The sequence below is a fragment of the Xylona heveae genome (assembly GCF_001619985.1).
Source record: "Xylona heveae TC161 unplaced genomic scaffold L228scaffold_2, whole genome shotgun sequence".
NCBI lineage: Eukaryota > Fungi > Ascomycota > Xylonomycetes > Xylonales > Xylonaceae > Xylona > Xylona heveae.
Genome location: NW_017264194.1, coordinates 2,779,884 through 2,803,845, shown reverse-complemented (window position 1 = coordinate 2,803,845; position 23,962 = coordinate 2,779,884). Strand labels below are relative to the sequence as shown.

At 48.6% G+C, this 23,962-nt stretch overlaps 9 protein-coding genes and 1 non-coding gene across 10 annotated transcripts; 3 read left to right on the top strand and 7 right to left on the bottom strand.

Moving 5' to 3' along the window:
- Nucleotides 1-107: 107 nt before the first annotated feature.
- On the bottom strand, nt 108-647 carry L228DRAFT_244642 (hypothetical protein). The gene is made up of 4 exons (XM_018331978.1): nt 623-647; nt 389-566; nt 301-333; nt 108-230 (listed from the first exon to the last, which is right to left on the bottom strand). The coding sequence occupies exons 2-4, from the start codon at nt 564-566 to the stop codon at nt 205-207; spliced, it is 237 nt and encodes a 78-aa protein (XP_018191300.1). The 5' UTR covers nt 623-647; the 3' UTR covers nt 108-204.
- A 252-nt stretch (nt 648-899) lies between these two features.
- On the top strand, nt 900-4,807 carry L228DRAFT_227644 (putative ATP dependent RNA helicase). The gene is made up of 5 exons (XM_018330457.1): nt 900-1,879; nt 1,936-2,997; nt 3,056-3,654; nt 3,716-4,278; nt 4,342-4,807. Exons 1-5 carry the CDS (start codon nt 1,057-1,059, stop codon nt 4,520-4,522), a joined length of 3,228 nt encoding a protein of 1,075 aa, XP_018191299.1. The 5' UTR covers nt 900-1,056; the 3' UTR covers nt 4,523-4,807.
- L228DRAFT_259125 (hypothetical protein) lies at nt 4,606-5,773 on the bottom strand. The gene is made up of 2 exons (XM_018334137.1): nt 5,142-5,773; nt 4,606-5,063 (listed from the first exon to the last, which is right to left on the bottom strand). The coding sequence occupies exons 1-2, from the start codon at nt 5,610-5,612 to the stop codon at nt 5,025-5,027; spliced, it is 510 nt and encodes a 169-aa protein (XP_018191298.1). The 5' UTR covers nt 5,613-5,773; the 3' UTR covers nt 4,606-5,024.
- Nucleotides 5,774-5,791: 18 nt separating this feature from the next.
- L228DRAFT_82921 (tethering factor for nuclear proteasome sts1) lies at nt 5,792-7,184 on the top strand. Its single transcript, XM_018336890.1, has 2 exons — nt 5,792-6,054; nt 6,144-7,184. The coding sequence occupies exons 1-2, from the start codon at nt 5,970-5,972 to the stop codon at nt 7,097-7,099; spliced, it is 1,041 nt and encodes a 346-aa protein (XP_018191297.1). The 5' UTR covers nt 5,792-5,969; the 3' UTR covers nt 7,100-7,184.
- Nucleotides 7,185-8,812: 1,628 nt separating this feature from the next.
- On the bottom strand, nt 8,813-10,363 carry L228DRAFT_266195 (hypothetical protein; the record flags this gene model as incomplete). Its single annotated transcript, XM_018334822.1, has 3 exons — nt 8,813-10,030; nt 10,107-10,292; nt 10,358-10,363. The coding sequence occupies 3 exons, from the start codon at nt 10,361-10,363 to the stop codon at nt 8,813-8,815; spliced, it is 1,410 nt and encodes a 469-aa protein (XP_018191296.1).
- Nucleotides 10,364-10,731: 368 nt separating this feature from the next.
- Nucleotides 10,732-12,549, bottom strand: L228DRAFT_244637 (mannitol-1-phosphate/altronate dehydrogenase). Its single transcript, XM_018331977.1, has one exon. The coding sequence runs from the start codon at nt 12,462-12,464 to the stop codon at nt 10,956-10,958; it is 1,509 nt and encodes a 502-aa protein (XP_018191295.1). The 5' UTR covers nt 12,465-12,549; the 3' UTR covers nt 10,732-10,955.
- A 1,108-nt stretch (nt 12,550-13,657) lies between these two features.
- On the bottom strand, nt 13,658-17,883 carry L228DRAFT_207426 (dDENN domain-containing protein; the record flags this gene model as incomplete). The annotated part of the gene is made up of 11 exons (XM_018329718.1): nt 13,658-13,893; nt 14,068-14,172; nt 14,329-14,451; nt 14,515-14,772; nt 14,840-15,143; nt 15,201-15,953; nt 16,040-16,099; nt 16,166-17,079; nt 17,177-17,220; nt 17,286-17,422; nt 17,491-17,883. 11 exons carry the CDS (start codon nt 17,881-17,883, stop codon nt 13,658-13,660), a joined length of 3,327 nt encoding a protein of 1,108 aa, XP_018191294.1.
- A 1,249-nt stretch (nt 17,884-19,132) lies between these two features.
- On the bottom strand, nt 19,133-19,875 carry L228DRAFT_244635 (hypothetical protein). Its single transcript, XM_018331976.1, has one exon. It carries the CDS (start codon nt 19,584-19,586, stop codon nt 19,335-19,337), a length of 252 nt encoding a protein of 83 aa, XP_018191293.1. The 5' UTR covers nt 19,587-19,875; the 3' UTR covers nt 19,133-19,334.
- Nucleotides 19,876-20,580: 705 nt separating this feature from the next.
- On the top strand, nt 20,581-20,670 carry L228DRAFT_t32. Its single transcript has one exon. It is a non-coding gene; the product is annotated as a tRNA-Val (tRNA).
- A 1,819-nt stretch (nt 20,671-22,489) lies between these two features.
- On the bottom strand, nt 22,490-23,892 carry L228DRAFT_244631 (hypothetical protein). Its single transcript, XM_018331975.1, has 5 exons — nt 23,800-23,892; nt 23,604-23,739; nt 23,282-23,548; nt 22,939-23,208; nt 22,490-22,874 (listed from the first exon to the last, which is right to left on the bottom strand). Exons 1-5 carry the CDS (start codon nt 23,871-23,873, stop codon nt 22,581-22,583), a joined length of 1,041 nt encoding a protein of 346 aa, XP_018191292.1. The 5' UTR covers nt 23,874-23,892; the 3' UTR covers nt 22,490-22,580.
- Between the last annotated feature and the right edge of the window lie 70 nt (nt 23,893-23,962).

The following is a 23,962-nucleotide window of genomic DNA, read 5'->3' as shown; positions in this document are numbered from 1 at the left end:
ACACAAATATTCACGTAGATTGAATATTTGCTCAATTCACAAGTTCACAGAACACTAGATCTGGAGCAATTAGAAGCAATATGTGATTTGCGATAAATTTACAATTAGGATGACTATCATATTGATCCCAACGCAACCCTACCCATGGGGCGTCCAACGCTGATACGCCGCCTCTATCATCTCCCCCATCCCGATCCCAGCCATTTACTGGTTCTTGTAAGTCTGCCAGGCTGTAGAATACATTGTGAGTATGGTTCTTCGTTGCTACCATCAATTGAGCAGCGCAAGGGGAGCGCTTACCAGCAATGCCGAAAGGAGCACCGAAGCCGACAGCTAGCTTGAACGTCAGCAACCACTCGTCCCCAAATGACATGGCAAGTGCACCCACCCATGAAGGTCCAGTATCGGACGGCGAAGAACTTGGTCAGAGGGTTGAAAGGAATGTTGCTGCGGGGACCCTCAGGGTAGTGGTAAGGGCTGGACATCTGGGCCCGGGTAGTGTGGAAGCCCCGACGGGCGACCTGAGAGGTCATGGAAGTAGCACGGGCGGCAGAGCGGGCGAGCATCTGGGTCAATTAGTACCTTCACAATGTTCTCTATCTGTGGCGATTGACGAAAATACCTTGACAGAAGCGTTGGTAGTGGAGGAGTGGAGAGGTAAAGCTGGGGGGATGTTTGTGAGGGAAGTGATGATGGAGGTTCAATAGTCTCTCGTCTCGCTAGTATTAACGCTCTTTCCTCTCTCTCTTCTCTGTCTCTCGCTCTCCCACACAAGTTGCCGCGCGATTGGGAGCTTTCCGGAAAGAGGCTTCGCTAAATTTGCCATTTCTGTCGCAAAGTCGCTGGACAGTCTAAACCTCCGACTTGTCCAAAGATTTGAAGATCATACACTCAGACCTATCGGGAACATTTCAAAAAAAATTTCATGACCAATTTTCTCGGCCTCTTCCACAGTCATTGACGCAGGCGTCGAGACGAGGAACTGTTCAGCGTCGAGATTTTTCACCAAAATATATTTTTCCATCTTCTTCGGTCGAGCCCGCGACGAGCGGCGTCATGGATGAACTGTTTGACGTTTTCGAGGATCAGCCTCAGGCTGCAAAGCTTGAAAATGGCCAGGATGATAAACAGATCAAAGACAAGAAAAACAAGAAGAGACAGGCAAATGGGGATGTTAAAGAAGTCAATGGAACGGATTTGCCAAACGGCGATTCACCGGAGTCGACTGTTAAACAACCGGAAACGAACGATCGTGTGGATGGTGTCAAAGAGCAACCTGATCTGAAGCGACAGCGACGAGATACGGAGCCCGAGCCGGTTGTGACCGATTCCTTCGAGACAGAGCAGTCTCGCGAAATTGCCGCTTCAGCCGGCTTGCTAGCTGTCAAGGATGGAGATAATGTTGTACTGTCGCATCAGGTTCGACACCAGGTCGCTCTGCCTCCAGACTATGACTACAAGCCTCTATCCGAGCACAAGCCTCCGGCGGAACCGGCTAGGGTCTGGCCATTCACGCTGGATCCCTTTCAGGCCGTTTCAGTTGCATCGATTGAACGGGGTGAGAGTGTGCTGGTCTCGGCCCATACCAGTGCCGGAAAAACTGTTGTCGCCGAATATGCCATTGCACAGAGTTTGAAGAACAACCAAAGAGTCATCTATACCAGTCCGATCAAAGCGTTGAGCAATCAAAAGTACAGAGAATTTGCCGCCGAGTTTGGCGACGTGGGACTGATGACGGGTGATGTGACCATCAATCCAACTGCGACCTGTCTTGTCATGACAACGGAAATTCTTCGATCGATGCTTTACAGGGGTTCAGAGATTATGCGAGAAGTTGCGTGGGTAGTCTTTGACGAAATTCATTATATGCGAGATAAGTGTAAGTGACCCATCCCTCTTCGTGGCCTGTTTCTTTGGGTGTTAACTTGGATTTAGCTCGAGGTGTCGTCTGGGAGGAAACAATTATCCTCTTGCCGGACAAGGTTCGCTACGTTTTCCTTTCCGCTACGATTCCGAACGCTATGCAATTCGCCGAATGGATCACCAAGATGCACAATCAACCATGTCACGTCGTTTACACGGATTTCCGACCTACCCCTCTTCAACACTACTTCTTCCCGGCTGGAGCAGACGGTATCCACCTGATTGTCGATGAGAAGGGTGGTTTCCGCGAGGATAATTTCCAAAAAGCGATGACTACAATTCAAGATAGACAAGGCGATGATCCAGCTGATGCGATGGCTAAACGCAAGGGCAAAGGCAAGGACAAGAAGACGAACAAAGGTGGAACGAAAGGTCCTTCTGATATCTACAAGATTGTCAAGATGATCATGTTGAAGAACTATAATCCCGTCATCGTCTTCAGCTTCAGCAAGCGCGAATGCGAGTCGTTTGCATTGCAAATGAGCTCGTTGGCCTTCAACGACGACTCGGAAAAGGCCATGGTTGCAAAGGTGTTCAACAGTGCGATTGAGATGCTTTCAGACGAGGACAAACAACTGCCTCAAATTCAGCATATCCTTCCCCTTCTACGGCGCGGCATTGGCATCCACCACTCCGGTCTTCTTCCCATTTTGAAGGAGACGATTGAGATTCTTTTCCAGGAGGGTCTGATCAAAGTTTTGTTCGCAACCGAAACATTCTCCATCGGTCTTAATATGCCGGCGAAGACTGTCGTCTTTACCAGCGTGCGCAAGTTTGATGGTGTATCTCAACGCTGGGTGACGCCTTCAGAGTTCGTGCAGATGTCTGGTCGAGCCGGACGTCGTGGACTGGACGATCGTGGTATTGTGATTATGATGATTGATGAGAAGATGGAGCCCGGTGTGGCCAAAGAGATTGTTCGAGGAGAGCAGGATAAGCTCAACTCCGCATTCTATCTGGGGTACAACATGATTCTCAATCTCATGAGAGTCGAAGGGATCTCCCCGGAGTTTATGCTCGAGCGATGCTTCTACCAATTTCAGAACACTGCAAGTGTTTCTGGACTGGAGAAACGTAAGCCCCCCTTGAATCCCACATTCCTGAACTTGGGTTTTGCTAACGAAAGCCTCAGAGTTGCATGAACTCGAGAATGAGCGCGCCGGCATGGAAATCACCGATGAAGGCACCATCCGCGAGTATTACGACCTACGACAGCAGCTCAAGACTTACACGCAAGAGATGCGCGATGTCATTACCCATCCCAACTATTGCCTTCAGTTCATGCAACCGGGTCGGCTCGTCAAAGTTAAGCACGGCGATCACGATTTCAATTGGGGAGTGGTTGTCAACTTCACCCAACGGCATCCTGGCAAAAATGAAAAACCAGAAGACTTCACCCCTCAACAATCTTATGTTGTCGATGTTTTGGTGCAGGTGTCAGCCAATAGCACAGTCGGCACGCGAACGCACCACGATCTCCCTCCCGGTGTCAGACCACCAGCTGAAGGAGAAAAGGGAAAGATGGAAGTTGTTCCGGTTCTTCTCTCATGCATTGAATCGATTGGTCACATTCGAGTATTCTTGCCCAAGGATCTCAAGTCGGCTGATCAGAGAAACACTGTGCGCAAGGCTCTCGAGGAGGTTAAACGACGCTTCCCCGATGGCATTGCTGTCCTGGATCCTATCGAAAACATGAAGATCACAGACGACTCGTTCAAGAAGCTACTCAGAGTAAGTTGCCTTGATTTAGCTTATTACTTGTGCAGTAGAACTAATTATTCGTCTTCAACAGAAAATTGAAGTGCTCGAGTCTCGTCTCCTGGCGAACCCGCTTCACAATTCTCCAAGGTTGCCTGAGCTTTACAACCAGTATTCGAAAAAGATGGAACTCGGCAACGACGTCAAGAGCCTTAAGAAGCAGATTAATGCTGCCTTGGCTATTATGCAACTAGACGAACTCAAATGCCGCAAGCGAGTTCTCCGACGTCTTGGCTTCATCAATGAGGCAGATGTCGTTCAGCTCAAGGCACGCGTTGCTTGCGAAATCAGCACAGGCGATGAATTAATGCTCAGCGAGCTCTTATTCAACCGCTTTTTCAATGAACTCACGCCTGAGCAATGTGCTGCAGTCCTTAGTTGCTTCATCTTTGAGGAGAAGAGCAACGAAACACCTACTCTCCGCGAGGAGCTCGCGAAACCATATCGAGAGATCCAAGCGCAGGCTCGCATTATCGCCAAGGTCTCTCAGGAGAGCAAGCTTCCCGTCAATGAGGATGAATACCTGCAGACATTCAAGTTTCAACTTATGGAGGTTGTGTTCGCATGGGCGCATGGCGCTCCATTTGCTCAGATCTGGTAAGTTAATTTCAGACCCATACTCGACGCAACGAAAACACCAGATGCTAACTCATGTTTTAGTAAAATGACCGATGTATATGAGGGTAGCTTAATTCGACTTTTCCGCCGACTGGAAGAGCTGCTGCGCCAAATTGCACAGGCTGCGAAAGTCATGGGCAGCGACGATTTGGAAAAGAAGTTTGAGGAAGCGCTGACCAAGGTCAGGAGAGACATTGTTGCTGCCCAGTCCTTGTACTTGTAAGGACGCTTGAACGTTTTATTCTGGGGAAACTCTTCTTTTCTTCTTTAATTTTGAAAACAGGATGGAGTTTGGCGCGGGCACTTCAAGTAAGCTTGGCATTTTGTTTGTCTATTGTTGATGCATAATTAGGCTGTCAATTGTTGGGGCAATCTTCCTTCTCCTGGGCATTTTATACTGCGGACGATCGGCATGATCTTGGAATGGCCGAAGAAATCACTGTAAATAACATTGTGCGGTGATGTATGCATAATAGACTGTATGCGTGCGCAAGATTGTTCGGAAATTAAAAAGAATTCGATTTCGCCTTTCAGAAACCCTTGCTCATTGTGGTGTATATGCTTGTCGAAATAAATTAATATACAAAAGGGAATAAGAATGTGGTCAGATAATACAATGCACATCCAGTTCTGCCGCTGCTTTTCTCCTGGCCGCGAGCACAAATGAAAAGTGTAAATGGAATCGAAATAGGATATGGAAGCAGAGAAAAGAACAGGTTGGGTGTTTATTTGGGCCACTTGGTCCATCCACGACCATGACCACGCTGAAAATGAAATCGTTAGCATCAATCCATGTCAAATAATAACTCTAGCAATAGGATGTATTGGCAAAGTTGACGTACCTCCTTCCATTGTTGGATGAGTTTGGGCATATTGAGCATGGCCTGTCTCCTGTCTTCCAGACGATTCTTGAGTGTCCGTTCCCACAGTTTGCCCTTGACCTTCTGGCCCACACCAGTGCCCTTTACACGCAAACCATTCTCTTCCCGTCTTCGCAATCGTACTTCGGTGCCTTTAACGGTGAAGGGGAGCAGTTCTTCGACGCCATGTTCTCTGGCAAGCTTGACTAGTTCTGCCTGACGGCGAAGAGAAAAAGCAGGATCATGCCATTTTCCGGTAACAGGATGCTTTTGTGCCTGGAAAGGATTCGGTATAGATTCGACTTGCGATTCTGTGGTCGTTGACGCTGCTGGCGTCGTTGACGCTGCTGGATTTGCGGGACGGAGAAGCGGCGGCGGATATCGCGCAAAGAAACGAGTCAATCGTGGGGGAAGAGTCTTTGCAAGGTTGACGTATTCTTGATTGACCCCCATTTTCGGCTCTACTTCAATCCTGGGGGCGGTGATATGGATTCGTGGATGTTCGATGTCTGGCGTCTTGAAGCAATTCAATCTCGAAATAATCGTCGAGCACGGCTACAAGCGAATTTGACGTGAATTTAATCAGTGAATTTGATTCGACCACATTATTGCTGGTACGATACTCTTTATCTGCACGGAAAATTAGGTATCCCGATCACTCCGACAACAAAGAAAGAGGTGTCTTACGTAATCCGTACGCTTTGACTGCACGCCAACCTCGATTCGACTCGTCAGTTTTGGAGGAGACACATACCACCACCTCCACCAACCTCGAAACCCTTCTTTCACTACCACTTTGTTCGTTCAAGAATGAATAGCCTATTGTCAAGCTATTCAGTCTTTCCTCCACATTTACACGAGAATCAGCATACTCGGCCGTCGCCGCTTCGTTCAAGTTTGTCTCTCCTCTGGCGCCACTCATCTTTCACCGCCTTCCAAAAGAAATTCTTGGATTAGCATGCTGACCCTTTTCCCCACCCATAGTGACAACTCCACCAAGCCACATGCACGCCGGCATGGCTGGACGAAAGCGAAAGGCTGACGATGAAGACATCGAATCGGATCGATATGGATCGCACGATTCGATCAGCAGCACCGACAATGACGAACGCATGTCCGCGTCACCAGCCAACTCACCCGCTATTGTCTCTCGGCATCTCGCACATGCTCACTCTCACAACCAAAGTCACCAGCAGCAACGACACATTAAACGATCTCGACCAAACGTTTCTGGCCGTCCTCTTTCCCTTAACCGCCTGCTCGAGACCCTTAACGCAGACGAGATGCGGACAGTCCTTCGATCGATCTGTGAACGACACCCTGTGATTGGCTCCGAAGTTGTATCGACAGCACCACGGCCAAGCGTATCATCTGCACTTAATGTGTTGAAGCAGTATGAAGAGTCACTCTTTGCTGCTTTTCCTTTTGGGGGCAACTCTAGATCCGACTATACCTACAACCGCATTCGTGGAGCACTCATGGAGTTGCTGGATGCTCTGAACGACTTTAGTCCTCATTTCCTTCCTCCAAACGAAAACCAAGTATCCACATCGCTGAGCTTCCTCGACGGCGCTACCGATATGATCCATCGACTGCCAACTTTTGAGTCATTCCAAAACAATCTTCCCAAATCTACTGCGTACGAAGAAATTGCCAAGGCCTGGGCTCTCGTGATTCGAGAGGCAGCGAAGCGAGGAGGTGGCATTCAATTACAGTACGGCGGATGGGACCAAAAGCTTGCGAAACACAATGAAGAGTCACAAGGAAAATTGCAGGATGCCGTCAACGAGCTCACTGCCAGCCTGGGTTGGATGGGGGGTAACGCCATTCCTTCGCCGGGATCCCAAATGACTGGGCTCGGAGACATGAGCTCCATTAGGGCACAACTATTGTCTGGAACCTATGGTGCAAACCTCCCCGTCCGTGTCGGTCCGTGGTAATTGCTGCCTTTCCATAAGACGACCTTAAACATTGACGCCAATATCGGATCCCTGTCAATTCCCCTTTTTCATTTGACTCGGACAACAATTACCGAAATCTTTTCAATACTGGCTAGACGATAGACGCAAAGCCAGGAATTAGAAGCCAATGGGCACCCTTTCAGCAAAGAATGCAAAGAGACATGTTCAATGTTCAGCTCATTAGATTGGTAAATAAACCTACCTCACTGCCGAAGACAAAAGACCACGCCAATTTCCCCAAATACCCATTTTCTTTAAACGGCTGCAGTCAGTGTCTGTCGTTCCTCAGGACATCACAAACTCATCTGGCCGCTGCGCGGTCATTTGCATTTGATCCCCTCGACACATCCTCTACTCGAGACCACCCCGGAAATACAAGCTCTGTATTCAGCCTCTGGAAAGCGACCGACAATAATTCCTCACCCTCGGTTCCACCTCATCTGTCGTTCCCGTGGTCTGATTTATTCTCCTCTATCATCAATTCCTTCCGGTCTCAGAAATATCATCATAAAGCGTTGTGGCGCGTTGACAACCGCTTATTCCCTCATGACAATCACGACTTTGTTCTCTTTTTCTTTTTCTCTTTGCTTGACCCTATCTTCTCTTTTGTTTTCGGTCAATATCTCCTCTGTCGTCATCTATAGCTAGCGAAATCCACATTCTTTCTTCTTTTTCTTCTTTTCCTTTTTTTATCTTCATTTTCATTTTTTTTTTCTCTCTCTCTTAAACATGACTTGTGGCTCTGCAATTGCATCATCATCACCTTCTTGCATTCTTACTGGCAGGTCCTTTTCAATTACGTTTCAAGGCGCAGATACAAAGTCTTACATTAGCATAAAGCCCGGCGGATAGGTGTTTTCTACTGATAACTGTCTTTCTTTCTCTCTTTCTTTTCTGCTTCCTCTTTTCCTTTTTCCCCCCCCTCGTTTTTCCTCGGCACTCTTTATATCGATACACTGCTCGAGTGCTTTTCCTTTGCCTTTTTGGCGTTTTCCTTTTTCCTTATTTTCCTTTTCCTTTTCCTTTTCTTTTCTTTTCTTTTCTTTTCTTTTCTTATATTGCTCCTCATGTCCATTTTCTTTTCTTTGCTACCCCTGATTACCTTTTTTCCTTTCCCCTCCTCGACTATCAATACTTTAAGTCTCTAGCTTTGATAAAGATTTGATAATAAAAGATCAAATATAACTTCCAATCCTAACACTTTATATTTAAGACGCTCACTTCTTTTCTTGATTCGGTGATTCATTTCTCTGGTCTTGAATTACACGTACTTTGGTACTGGACAAGAGGTGCCAGTATCCCAACTCAGTTCACAACTCGCATTCTACTTGTAAACACGTAATGATTCGATTTATTAATAGTTGGGAGTTACACAGTGGTAATGAAAGTACGCCGTAGTGTTTAGTAATAAGGTATGAACGTAAACGCTTCAGTGTCTGTTTGTTTGATGTAGATTGCTAAAGATTGTTTGATTTCGTAGCTTCGTTATGACATGTATTAGTATCATGATGACAAATTAGTGGATCATATAAAAAAGAAAGGAAAAGAAAAGAAAAGAAAAGAAAACAGCAACACGCCTTTGTTCGAGTGAGCTTCATGCCGGCTTGTCTCACAATTGTATACTGTATATAAGCATGCTGTGTTCGCTGTCCCAATCGTGTATCCTGCCAGTCTTGTAAATAATGGAATTCGTCAAATGAGGATTTTTGTGGCAACACTGAGTAGCCACGCTGCGTCTTGCCATCCGCCGCCGGCTTCTTCGTCGCGAAGTCCAACGTGGTCCTGAGTTTGTGCATCCGTTGACAGACCGTCGGCGGCTGGGGTTGCGGAGATAGCGGTGGTGTCAGTCGCGGTAGTAGCAGCAGCAGCAGCAGCAGCAGCAGCAGCAGCAGCGGTGGTGGTGGTGTTTGTAGTGCTGTTAGTGGCAGGGTCTTGTGTAGTCGTTGACGGTTCAGCAATATGAGGCACATTTAGGCCTTCTAGTGCGTCCATTTGCTGCTTCAATACGACTCGCTCCGTCTCTTTTCTACGGCGTCTGCGGATCATGTGTTCCTCCAATCTTTCTCTTTCGCGTCTGCCATTGCCGCCGCCGCCGCCCTCGTCGTCGTCGGCATCCTCGTCGTCCACTTCGAATAGAGTCCATCCAATAAATCGATCAACCCAGCCACCTAGGCCAAAGCCCCGCTGTCTCGTAAGACGCGCAACGTCGCGGTCTACTTCACCATCCGAATCCTCAGCTGCGCGCTTTTCTTCTGGGTCAATGATGAAATCTGGCTCCATGAGAGACGGGTCTGTTTCATCAAAGTAATCGCTTCGCTCTCTGTCCCGGAGCTCCCGAGGTGTACGAAGTGCATGTGCGCCGTGTTGTGAGTGACCGTGAGTCAACAAATCTATTCGCGAGCCATGTCGCGAGCCTGGTCGGGAATTGCGAGCTGAAACCACACGGGATGTGCGGGTCGAGACGGGCGAGAATTCGTCATCAGCGTAGAATCCCGCAGAGTTCCGCCGCCGGCGGTTCCATGCGTCAATGTCAAGAGATGAGCCTCTTCTGCCCTCATTGATGTAATCGTCCTCCCCCTCGGATTCTGATGAGCTACCTTCCCGTACGAGACTTGTACTACTCTGGCGAGAAACGAGCCAGCTTTGTCCCTTGGATTCGCGCGCTTCAGAGGTCAGGGCGGCGCCAGCGCGGAGGAACCATTCGGATGGTTCGGTATCTATGGTCGATGTTCTCCTTGACCGTGTGGCTTTCGGTCCGTGTGGTGCGGGACCGCCCGTCGTTGATGACAAAAGCGTTGCGGAAGATTTGGATTTAGGGATCGGCGGGAAATACCCCACGGGAGGGTGAAGAGAGTGATGCAAGCGCACGCGTGAACTTGAGCGAGACAAGATGCCTGGGGTTGTGGGGGCCTGCAATGAAATGTTAACTCTGTGATTCAAGCACCAAGATAAGTCTTAAGACGATCAAAACCTAAGGGCTTCGTACAGATTTCCCCTGTATATATGATGACCTTCGAGGGGTCATGTTGCCTCCAGATTGCTCTTCGTCCTCTCCATGGTGAGAAACGCCTTCTGAGGAAGGGAGGGACAATGGTTTATTTTCAATCAGCGGACTAAAAGCCAGGTGTTTAAGATTCGGCGTCGACCGGCGAGTGTGCCGGTTCCACGCAGGCTAGCAAAACAAAAAGGTAAATCAGCAGAGTATGCTAGGAGATTAGCTTCAAATGAAATACATACATCCATTGCAACAGGCAATCTTGTCAGAAAGTATATCTTTAGATGAGTATACGTAGTTTAAAAGTCTCTTCTCAAAATCATGGGCAGCTTGAAAGTAGGGCGAAAGAACGAGTTGATGGCGGAAAGTAAGGGGAGAGAAAATGTTGGTAGGTGAAACAGGGACCAGCGGAAGAAGTTGGGGAATCTAAACTGTGGGGTCCCAGACGATCCGGGGTTGGACCGAGGCGGTGAAAGGGATCAAGTCACACGTGAACCTGCATTTGCTGCCTGTCCTCTCTGGATGCCCAGCAATCGTCAACACTTCAAAAATATCAAAAGAATAGAACACACATTTTCATAGCAGTAATATACTAGTAATCTAAAGATGCTAAAATAGACAGAACAGAAGATCATATTTATCGTAACTCAGGACTAACTACAGAGGGAAAATCTCCGAATCTATCTACCTACATCAAGCCACCTTTTATTTTATATACAAGAAGTCGCCTCAACAATTCAAGATTACTCTACAAGATTTCCTTGAATTGTTGACTTGAGATGTTACCTCAAGAGATTTGCGGCCTCTTTCCCCCAAACTAATAGCTTCTAGCAAAAGTGATCAGGCATTGTACTTGGGAAGTGTCTTTAGAATGCCGTTCCGGGAGATTTCCTCCATAGCTGTTGTAATCTCCTGGATAAATCTCTTGTCATTACGCAAGTCATCACCAAATAGACTCTTGATGCTGAGCAGCTCAACCGGGTTGTTGCCTCCTGCACGAGCCTTGGCCTGGAGCTCCTCCCGCATTGGGTCATTAACCTCGAATGGTTTGCCGCTGTCATCAACACCATTAATATAATGGAACCAAGCCGCTGCGACAAAACATAGGCGGCGGAAAGGGCCAGTAACCCAAATTGCCTCGGCAATCGACGGCATGATGAACTGTGGAATCTTGCCCGAAGCACCAAGGCAGATACGGGGCAGCTGGTCCATGATTGCGGGGTTGGAGAAGCGCTCGATAAGTGTGTTACAATATTCGTCAATGTTGACACCCGGAATCTCTGGCAAGAGTGGCTTCACCTCCTCCTGCATCATCTGCCACACAAACTTGCGGAACTCTGGGTTCTCCATGACTTCGTGGACATATGTGAAGCCTGCTAGCTGACCTGGGTAGCCAATGGCTGAGTGGCTGCCGTTGAGCAGCCGCAGCTTGTGCTTCTCAAACTGCTCAACATCATGGACATTCTTAACGACGTTGACACCGACTTTGTCAAATGGTGGACGTCCGTCAGAGAACTTATCCTCGATAACCCACTGGATGAAAGGCTCCGTGGCGACTGGCCAAGCATCCTCGATGCCAAAGTCGTCTGCGAGTGCCTTTTTATCGGCGGCGGATGTCTGAGGTGTAATGCGGTCAACCATGGCATTCGGGAAGGCACCTTGCTCAGCAATCCACTTGGCCATCTCAGGGTTGCGAAGGCGGGCAAATGACTCAAGCATATGGCGGGTGATGGAGCCATTCTTCTGCATGTTATCACATGACATGACTGTAAAGGGCTTGAGTCCCTGCTGGTGGCGCCGTGCCAGGGCGGCGTAGAGGAAGCCGAAAGTGGTGCGTGGTGCCTTCTCGTTGGCCGGGTCGAGGTCAAACTGGATGTCAGGGTGCTCGCTTTGCAGCTCGTGTGTGTTCTCGTTGTAGTAGTAACCGCTCTCGGTGATGGTGAGCGAGACAATGTGGGTATCAGGGTGTGCCATCTTGGCAATCACGGCCTCGCGGTCATCGGGGGCAAAGAGGTAGGAGTTGATGCTGCCAACAACGTGGGCAAAGCTGCCCTTGGCTGAACGCTCAATGACAGTGTAGAGGTGGTCCTGCGATCTCAGGACATCGCGCATGGTAGCGTCAAAGGGCTGCAAGCCAACACCGCAGATTGCGAAGTCGGTAACACCATGCTTCTGCATCAATTGGTCGACATAGACAGCCAGGTGAGATCTGTGGAAGCCGCCGACCCCAATGTGGACAATTCCCTCCTTGAGAGCGCCACCGCGCTGGTAGGTTGGAACCTTGACCTTTGCCTCACCTGCCGTCGAAATTTGCGACAGGTTTTTGTCGGTGAGCTTGAGAGGAGCCATTATGATGAGATATGAATTGGATGAATGACAATTGATTGCAGCTGGACTCAGGAAGATCACCACCGTGATATATGCTTGAGACTTTTAAAATTCAGTGGGGGGGTGCCAACATTGGGTTTATGCCGTCATACTACGGTATGTCAGTTACGCATTCTCCCCTGTGGGGTTGGGCCGCCCGATATCGCTGAATATGATTGGTTTGCACCCATTTTGCTACTTTTTGGAAAAAGCCAACTAAGGAATTTACTAGGCTTAAGGTAGATTGCCCAATGCCGAGCATCCACGCCCAAAGATTACGGAGCGAGGGGTAACACTCGTACATTACGATTACTCCGCTATGATGGGGCTCGGGGATATAAGCAATGACCCACCAACACGTCGGTAGAACAACATGAACTAGGCAAATATTCCGTATGACACCAAGCCCATCTACCGTGTTTAGATTAAAAGAAGTTGATGCTTCCCATTCCGGTACACTTCTGCTGTCGCCAACTTCAAACTATTGCGCCTCTACTTTCCTAGATGGAGATAATTCTAAAGGGATCTAAGAAAAATAACATGGGCACGGAAAAGAGAACATTTGACATTCAAAGGTACGCAGCATCCTAGACAATGTAAAATAACTCGCTGCAAAAGCTTGATCCGAGTTCTGCTTGACTCAGTGGCGATAACGTAGGCGGAAGAATCTTATGACGCTGTGATATGTCAAACAGGTTAAAGTTAAACATGGCAAACGACAGGAAAACAAAAAAAAAATAAAAATAAAACAGACCCGCTAGGGAACGCTAAGCATTGGTATATCAAATGATAAATCTTTTAGAGCATTAACCTCATCACCGCGTTTTACAGACATTGAAAGTAGCCTCTAGATATCCAGACAAGCAAATGGGATCTTGAACGCGCGGGTTTGATCAATCGGGCAAGAGATACCCAACGAACACCGAGGACGGCAATGACCGCGCTGGGTGAGACTGATCGGTCAAAATGTGGTAGGGCGTGGACTCGTGTGGAGAAGGAGAGTGTGACGAATAGACCGACGTGGATGGCGCGAGGATCTGGAAACGAAGATGAAAGGAAGAGCGGATCGTGGCGAGTGTTGGGTTGGATTTCATCTGATCGTTTCCGTCTCCAACTGCCCAGTTGCGGTCTGATTCAGTGATTCATTGATTGATGAGAATACTTCACTGGACCAATCAGCCGAGGCGTCCTGAATCTGACTTCTTCGAAACATTCGTGGCAGCTGCGGCGGGCGACAAGGAGTTTTGAAGTGAATGCGTGGATAGATGTGATAAGTTGACAGGATCCTCGTCTCCACTTGGACCGAGCATTGACGGTATCGGTTTTCGTCGGGCCTTGGTATTGTTGATTCGCGGAACACCCTGGATAACACGAGGCTCCTTCATCAAGGTCGGGTCGAGCTTTGCCGGTACTGGATAGTAACGAATATCGTAAGCCCAAGGTATTTCATCTTTTGCTGGTGCTGCTATGGTATGTAGCGTAGCGACGGTGCTTGACCGAGAGAATACGGTTGCAGATGTGCGGCCATCAAAATTTGATGGTGGGATTGCGCCGCTATCCATGGTGGTAGATTGTGAGAGCTTACTTCTGCTGACAACTTGTCTGTAGTCGCCTGGAAAACGACTACTGGGAGGAGTGGCTGCTGCCGACCGCCAGATGTGATCAGTTGTATCGCAAAGAAAGTTGGTCACTGGATCGAATGCAATCCGTCAGCATCACGTCTCTGCAGACCACTCCACAATGACTTTAAAAGCACCAACAGGACAATTTTCACAAACAAAAGCCTGAATGAAGAGAGAGAGGGGTGCATGGGGTAGGAGTAGAGAATAGCAGACAATGAACTCACCTGATTTGGAGAAAAGAGAGCTGCGGCCGCGATTTTTCTTGGACAAAATGATCTCGTCGAATAGGACGATCGAAGGGTCGTTTGGTCGTTTGCACTCCCGCTCGTGAATGAACTCATTGAATCCTGAGATTGGATTGGCAGATGATTAGAGACGATATCCATGCTGGAATTGAATGCAAGGCTTACCCTGAGTTTGCAGTAACATTCCCAAATATTCAGCATTTTCTCGGGGCATGCTCTTCAGATACCCGTCCATGTTGAAATGGTAAATTTGACCATTCTTCCGCTGCTCGCCCGTGGCCGGGTGCAAGCTCTTCCGATAAGTGTAAAAGAGACTCGCGAAACATCGTACAAATGCTGCTCGTACTTGATCAGGATAAAACGCTCCAGGACAGACAATGCAAATTTGCTGAGAGCATCGTCCATGGGCAAACATATTGCACCCTGCCAGAAGAAAAGAGAATTAGCTATCAGGTATATGGTGGGTTTTGAGGGAGTAAACTCATCATACCCATGCATCGGTAGATGCCCTCCTCTGCCCTTTCATCGCAAACGGAGCATATTGATCTTTCGTCATGAGGCTTCCAATTCAAGCAGTGTCCCTCCACCCAAGTTTGAGTCTGAGTGTTGCGGACCGGCTGCATCAGGATATTCGGCATCACAGTCGAGGCAGCCAAAGTAGATGGCGCATACGTGGACGGCGCATAGTGCGAAGTGGACTGATTGTCGTTGAGCGTTGAAGTAGAATGGCTGACTGCATGGCCTCCAAAGGGCATGCTAGGGCGTCTCAATGTGGGTTTCCTGTCGAGACCAAACTGAAATGGACTGTTAGTCACTGAAACGAAAGGAACGCCCAGAGGGAGAGTATCTACCGAAGAGCTCCGTCTAGACGCAACGTCAAAATGCCCAGAACGCTTCTCGCGCAGTGTAGCCTGAATACCATAGCCGCTATCTGTCCTGGAGATGGCCGTCGCAGGAGGTTGGGCAAACTGCGATGAAGTAGGTGAGAGCTTTGGAGAAGGGGGTGCGCTCCCTTTGATGGTTGTGCTTGTGCTTGGCCGTCCATAGTCATTGTTTCTGGCATGCAAAAAAGCGTTGAAGATAGGAGGTCGAACAGAACTCTGCGACTCGGGAGCGCCAAAGCTGGTTGAGCTCTGGCTCACATATTTGTTAAGATTGCTAGGAGCCGGGTTTTGCGTATAGATCGAGCTGTTTTCGGTCGACACCGCATCAAAAGGATATGTCTCAACTGCATACGCTGGGGGCCCAGTGGGCACGCCGTATCGATAATGGTGAGGAGCGGCAACCTGCAGAAGAGAGACTAGCTTTCTTCGTTGCTGCCGAGGAAGAGGAGGCGGGAGCGCAGTTGCTTCGATTTGATCGTGATCAAGGTCAACCATCAGGAAGTCATCATCGGGCAGCTCGATGTTGTCATATCGACGCTCAATGCCGACAATATACGGGCACGGTGCCTCCAGCGCTTGAAGTAAACGTGCCGGAAGAATGGGGATGTAGACGCCTGCCCAAACTAAAGGGTAAAGCAAGCTAGTGAGTGCTTTGCAGGCGAGGTGAAGCATAGCCGTATGGGACGACAGGAATATAATGCGAGATTCGGACAGTGCAGCCTATGCCAAATTAATTAGAAACAACCCAGGACAACTTTCGTAAATAGAAGGTGCAATGGCCTGCAGCAATTCGAAGGGCAGCGTACCTCGAACAAAATTACGATATTCTGTATAGAGAGGGCGCGGAACAAAGCGTACAGATCCGTCTAGCAGTTCGTCAGCGAAACCCATATCCGTGGAGCGATAAGGACTGTGCAAAGCATGTCACTTACATTTCGTGAGCCTGGAAGCTCGTTCACCGCCTCTTTTCGAGCGAAAAGACGTAATTCTCTGACAGCAATCTCTACTTGTGTTTTTGAAGTCATTGGGCTCAATGCCTCTGTGCACAAGTTTACAACGTATCGCTCCAAGGGCTGCCACATGCCTGCTTTGGGAGAAGTCGGGGGCACCCGGAGGACAGCACCTTGTGTCATTGGCACTACAATGGCTCGGAGCCATTCTTTCCAGAAACTCGTCAAGTTAGCATCACGGCCAAGCACACCATATGCTCTTGGGATCCAAAAGCCCGAGTCTCCATCGGTGAGACCGTCGATTTTTGAAGCCGCGCCATGTCGGACTGGTCGAAGCAGATCCGTCATTAATGTAATTTTCTCCTCCACCTGTCCAATCTCCTCTTCGAGGCTTTCACGGGCGGCCGATCCTGACGGTACGGTTGGCAGCTGGGTCAACAAACGCGAGAGTTTGGCCCGCTCCGCAGCCAGCCTTTCGCCAAGGCTGCTTGCCAGCTCCCTCTCCTCGTCTGACATGTTGTCCCGTCGCCATTCTTCGCATTGTCGTTCGAGTTCTTCAGCTGCCTCTTGCTTTAGAGGCAACCATATAGTCACACAGATGCCGTAGATTCTGGAATTATCTCCGGAGGTCATAGCAAAACCATGCCACGTTGATCTGGGCCGATCATCAGAGGATACAATGTTGATGTCGTTTGGAAACGCAAACATGGGAATGTAATCCGGGAAAGGTCCTCTCCTCTTCGCTTCATCTGCGACGCTATGTGAAGGGTATCGATCAAGGAGGACTGGTTCAAATTTACGCTTCAAGGGATGCATATTGGAATCGGCATTTAGAGGTTGCGGCGTGGGAATGACGGAGTTGTAGTTGCTTAGTCTCTTTGATGTACGGATAGATGCTGCAATGGACACCAATCAGTATTCTGCGCAGTAAATTCCGTGGTTCTCTATGCGGGCAAGGGGTAGAGGAGGCAGCAGATTGATGTAGTGTCTAACCTTGGCGTGCTATTGAGGGTGCGCGCTTCATGCTGTTCATGTCCCTATTGTTCTAACATCAGCTTTACGAAGCCTCCCTAATTTCTGCGGCAACTTATGGAAGATGAACCTGAAAGAGATGCGCCGCTTAATACTTTCTGCGCCGCTCTTTGGCGTGGACGCATCCTCGCCGACGATTCGAGGTGGCTTTGCTCGAGGCTTGGAACGCGGTGTCGTCACAGTACCGGCGCTAAAGGACAAATCGTCCTGCCATTCATTAGACTTGATATTCTCCTCCCCTACCAGGAATTGTCTGTTCAACCGTGGATGCTCACCAGAAAGGATTCACGCTCTGACGCAAACTTTCGCAGGGCGACGTCGAAGTCGGCATCGCTGAGACCAGAACCGCCCAATTGCGGAGCTTTAATAGTTGCGCTGCTCCGATTGCTGCCAGTTAACTTGGGGTCGGGGGACGTGGTCGATTGGATAGATCGTCGCGACTCGCTGGACGCATTCGCTCGGCCACGCGGGGACGGAGGTTCCTCTTCTTCAAGCGTGCTATCCTCGGCGATGGTCGAGGCTACTGGAGGCGCGGGAGCGCCATTGCTCGACGCTCTGTCTCCGGAATTTGCCCTGACTTGCAGCAGGGAATCAGAGTCAATACCGGCAATCCAGAAGTAATCGGCGAGCGGTGCCGAGGGCTGAGTGGCGGACGCTACTGGAGCCATGTCATCCAGCTCGAGCTCATCGGACAACGGCCGCAAAGAGAAGCTTGGGAATGAGTATTAACGACGAGCTGATCAAGTTGGACACCTTTGCTGCCGCGTGTTGCCGTCTCCGTCGATCAATGGAGGAAGATGTTGTGCAGTGTAATCGAGCAGCCGACACGCTCAATTCGCCAAAGGAATCCCAGTTTCAGCCAACGTGGTATAAGTGACTCGGCACCGAAGCAATTTCTCTTGCAATCGAACGCTGGATGAAGAAGGACGATGCGTGTCGAAATCAGATAAGGAGGTCGAGTGCAAATGGGGATGCCAGCAAATGGAGGAATGGAGAAAAAAGTTCAGTGCGTCGTTGTGGTGTAACTTGACAGAGTCGGTCTGAGGATTCACTGATTGGTGGTTAGCTGTTGGCGGTCGTATTTGGTAGAATCCAAGGCCCCGGGAACAGTTAATCGAATCAGGGACGCACAAAACGATGTGCGGGAAGGGAAGGGGGGGCAAACCGAGATACAGTTAAGAGGTGGAGCCCAGGCGACAGATATTGTACATCTCTCGGGGATCCCCTCGTCAATAATTCACCTTAGGTACATGCAGAAAGGGCCACAGCTAACAGTCTACGCCTTTTGCCCCAGTATTCGTGGTATTTGATTACTGTACTGGTCTGTACTGGTGCCGTATTTGACTAAAGTTATTGTGTACAAAGTACTCGACTGACTGATGGCGCAGGGACTGCGCTAACTACGATAAAATGGAGGTCAATGCGGTATGCAGTGGGGAGAGAGCACGACGAGACGGAGACGGACGACGGACGACGGAGATACACGAGTGAGAGAAAAAGGGTGGAGAAAGGTTGCCCTTGAGGCAGCAACAGAGGGCACGGCGATGTCGTGCAGGTAGCTAAATTACCATTAAACCCTTCCGAGTCGACCAGGCAGACGCACACGCAGACACGCTACTTTGGCAGAAGTCATCGACACTTTCCGTATGGTAAGAGATTTTTGATTGACGCGTCCGACAGCCCCATCTCTGCATTCCGTGCTGCTCGGAGGAGGAGGGTGGCAATGTCTGCTCTCAAAAGACATGTGCAGCGTCAAACGGCCAGGGGAAGAAAAAGGAGTTCGGTTCCAAGACTCGAGAAGGACTACACGATGATCCCTATCCTGATCGCGTGCAGTCGAGCGTCAAGGGGCCTCAATGGTGCTGTTATGGGACGCGATGAACGGGGTCCAAAAAACGCGAACCCTTGGGCCGCTCTGGCTGACTATGCTCAAGCGGGTAGGAGTCAAGGCACAAGGCTAACTGCGCCATCATCTAGTTTCTGTGTTTTCGAATGCGAAACGCAAGTGAAAAGTGGACGGCTATTGTTGCTATACCGCTCGGAGCGATAGTCAAACTCGGTCGGGTAAAGTTCAGGGCATCTCCAAGTCTCCAGCTGCCCCAAGGGTCTAATCTAACCCTTAGCACGTGATGACGGACTGCGCGATATCTGGACTTTTAACCTCCCCTTCGAGATACTGGTCGCTGGTGCACTCACGCTTGACCTCATTGACCCGCAACGAACCTCGGAACCCCTCTGTTCCATCGCTAAATGACAAGTAAACCCACGGCAACTTTAGATTTCCGGACAGCCTGACGGACTGAGCTACCATCATTTTTCCATCGTCATCGAGCCACACCTTTTTCACTTGCTCCTCCCGCGTGGGACCCATTTGCGGCCATGACGCGCGAAAACGACTCCATGTCGGCCAATCCGAAATGACGATGCTACTCGTAGAAAATGGTACTCCGCTAGATGCCTGGTCTGCGGGCCAATCGTTAAACCCCTCGTGTGCTCGTAAAAAGGATGAAAGACAAGTGGAAATTGGACCCTTGGAAAGGAACGCTACCACGACTGCACTTGGGTCGGTGTAAACAGGACCGAGTAAAATAATTTGTTCTAACAAATTTGAATGTATTCGTGAAGAGTGCCAGTGTACTGGCTTTCAAGCCTGCATCGGCTGAAATGTATGTCCGTGATTTTGAGCTGCTAGACCGCTACCACTTAACAGATGTCAGAAGAGACCGCCTTTTGTTGCGCCAGGATAATTTTGCAACGATACCCTTCTGCTGCAAAGGTGTCGTGCAGGACGTTGTATGATGCAGGGTAAGCCCTGTCCCTAAACATGGAATCCCAGCGATTTGAAGTAGCCATCAAACTTTGTGTTCTCGCAAGCCTGCAAATTCAAGGAGAAAGTGAGGCCGAGTAGAATTTGAAAGATTGGACCAGGATTATTTGTAAAGTGTATCCATATTTAAATAGAACACCTGGCCAGACTCTGAACGGAAATTGTGTATGAAGTATTGTAGTAAACAAATCTGCTGGAGACGGCAAGCCTGACGCGGCTTGCGCCAGGTTCGGCGCGGCCATGCGGTGCAACCTTGCTTAATTCATGGTGGAACAGGCGTGGGATTGGGCTTGGAGCAGGGCCCAGTTTCATAGCTGCATGGCGCATCGTCTCCGAACAACTCACCGCATCAGCCGTCTGACAGTCATAAGACAGTTACTAATGCGGCATCTCAAATGTTACATACCTTTGTAGAAGCGTATTTATAAGAAAATAGAAACCAATTTTCGAAACTCAATTGATACATCACCAGTTCGCTAATCCATACAGCAGCAGATTTCGGTTATATTTTCATTAAGCGAAAAAACATACATCAGCTGGTTCCGTGGTGTAGTGGTTATCACGTTTCGTTTACAGTAATGTAAACTCTGATCCGAAAAGGTCGCGCGTTCGATCCGCGCCGGAATCATCTTTTTTGCTTTTTACTATCCACTATTTTTATTTATCTTTGAAAAAGCTTCTTTTGATAGTGTACTTATTCTTTGTGGAGAGATATTGGTGCAGGTAAACGGCCCGGGAAACTGCTGGGCGAATAGGCAATACTTATGACCGCTGAAAATGGTTAATTGTAATCGAGTTTCCTCTTGAAATCTCCTCATCATACAGCTAATCACAATCCTGTTGTGGTCAGCTGGCACAGTAATTTCTATTCCAGTCAAATTTCTTAAAGTGCTTGTGAATTTACATTCTTTTCTTTTTCCTAGCTATCTTTCTTGGACAATCTGTCGATTCACTGCCTTTTATTAACAGTTATCATTTACAATTCTTGCCAGTGATTGCTCGCAAATCAGCACGAACTCTGAACCTCTGACGAATATAAATATGCCCCGAACCCTCAGGCTCGGATTCTTTTCTTTCATTGCTTGACTTGATCATATCTTTGTTTCATCAACTCGAGGTCTGCTCCTTTCTACAGCCATGGTGTTTTATGCATTTAGTTTTTGGTCACCTGGGTCTTGGTCATGCCAGATTATTTCGATCTGTCTCCAAATATTTATTGTTGCTGTTTATTTTTCCACGGTCGATCCAAAATAATACTCCGCAGACCCTAATCACCGGTTGGATTTTAACCGTCATGCCGTACTTCAATCTTTTGTCCTCATCTGAGGTGGTCTGGTCTGCAAGCGTTGTTGAGCCGCTTGCCACTCACACTCGTCCCCAGAAGACAAAGCTCCCCCCCTCACCTGTCCTTGGGACCGAGGACTGGACGCCCTGAAACCTGCTTGTCGCCACCGCCTGATTTTCGGCCTGTCGCGGTCGACTCCCTCCGTTCCATTGAAGCGGCGTCTTGTCGTGCTGGAGATTGTGGCAGGCTACATAGGAACAGAAAATCCCTTTTTGTTTTCTCTTTAGCCTCATCAATTCACACTGAACCCTGGTGGTCGAACTATCTCATCTCGTAAAGAAATGACCTAATAACATCTTCCCATGCGAAAAGACATGCAGCAAGAGACGGCGCATCGGGGCTGCAGCTGATGTACTCGGTGCATTCAACGAGAGTGGGAAAAAAATGATGGTATTTGCAGTCAATATCACACAATTATCAGCTTGTAATTCAAATCGAACAAGAAAACGTTTTTGATAGGAGCGACTGATTGAGGGAATGGTCCGAATGGATACCCTTCATCTCCGCGATACCACTAGAAACAAAGGGCTGTACACGAAAATGAACGCGACCTATGCATCGCCATTACACCGGTTCTCAAAAGAAAAATTTCTTTCCCCTTAACTTGGTGCAGGATGTGGTATTTACAAGCAAGCGTCGACTATGGCTTTTTCTGACCCGTCCCTATATCAACACAGGGCGGCCATTCAACAATGACATTGAATGACGCTCACCTGATAAAGAACAAGGACACACAGAACGATCGAAACAGTAGAATGATCAAAACAGTACACTGGTTAGCTCCTATATTCTATTTTAATGACCTCAGCAACCTCAATCGCCAATATGGCATAAAAGAGTCACTGAAGGATTGCATCTTGGACGAGTATCTCGAATAAGTAACTTCAATTATCGAGTTATATCATTATTATGGAATTTATTCTAAATGTCGTGGTCCAGCCATGAAGGGGGTATGTTGGCAGTATAGCCATTCTGGCCACATCACCAGACCACCTCGTTTATTTCGATCACCTATGAAGGCGGCCCCAATATAATATTTAGCCTCTACACCTTTAATAATATTAATTACTCTGCTTTCTACGCTTTGAATGACCACACTTACGCGTGTTTCTGCCCCTTCCGCTGCCTGTAAGGCTGCTTCAGTCGACAGTATGTAATTAAATGAAGAGGAACGATTTGGATTAGATTGCCCGTCATCGTTTCCTTGACAAGAGCCATCCTGTAGTAAGAAATCCGCCATCACCCATTGAACTGCGCCATCGAATGGAGAGCTGGCTTTGCGGATTCTCCAATTCCTCCTTCGACCATGTGCCTTGATCGATAGTGCTTTCAGGCCCTCGTTCAAGCAGAAATGCAACCTGCATGACATCTCGAGGATTTAGAATAGGCAGATCATTTACACCTGATATTTGTTGCTGGCCTGGATCCGGCAAATCCCAGTTGAGCGAAGTCGATATGAATGGCGGTTTGGGATTCAATGCGACGTCCTGAGAATGGTCTCAGTGTTAAAGCTAATTATCCCCGATCATTCATGCATGGTTGCATTCTCACCTCTAGAGTAACGGGGTTTTCACCCGTATTTTCTAGTTGTGCCTCAAGAATAAATCGAGGAAGACGAGTCGGTTGAAATGTCTTAGCATTCCCAGAGTCTGCGGCCACGAATGGGAGTTCTGCGCTCTTGGTTCGAACGGCGATTTGTTGCTGCGCTAGGAATTGATAGAGTTTGCGAAACGTTCTGACTCGCCCGCCTGCAGCAGGGTGTTCTCCAAGCCCTTCTGACTTTGCCGATAATCGCGTTTCCGTGTACGTGACTGTTACTGCCTGAAATGATCAGTGGCAGTTCCCTCTGGGAAACGTGTTTCCAGGGATCGCTGTCGATCCAGAGCGCTCATACCAAAACATGAGTCCCTTCTTCCTTTAGATCAAATCGAACAATCCGTTGTAATGAATTTCCCGGTTCCAAGGACGGGCCTTTACTGGCTTCCTCGCCGGCCACGAGATCCAACGGGACAGTTTGCGACGGGGTCTGCATTTCAGCAGCGATGCGAACACCGCTAATCAGAGGCCCACTTGCAGATTCTAGAGACTCATTGTTGATACAAAGCGTACATGAGAATGTCTCTCCCACATAAGCTGAGCCAAAGGCCGGCGGTAACGTTAGCTGTGAGATCGATTAGTAACTTTACATATTGTTGAAAGGAGGGGCAATATCATACCAGCGGACTCAGTATAAATTGCCCATCGACCTCTTCACTTGGGCAGCTCAGAGCAGCTTCGGGCGATATCTGGGGTACATCCGTTGAGGTTACAGGAGGAAGTGGATATTGCTGTGACAGAGAGGGTTTGGATAGCCTGTACAAGTTCTTAGTTAATCTCCGAGCCTATTTAATAGGGAATAGGATCTATACTTTCCTCAGAACCTTGAGGCTCAGCGAATGAGCCTGCTTGTGTCCATCAAGGACAGATTGTCGCCGTTGGTGAGCCATATCAGCGGGTAGCTTGCGGCTATGTTTATGCCAATATTGTGTGTCGCAACCAAGGGTAACTAATACAGCTGCTCTATGGGGTCGTCCAG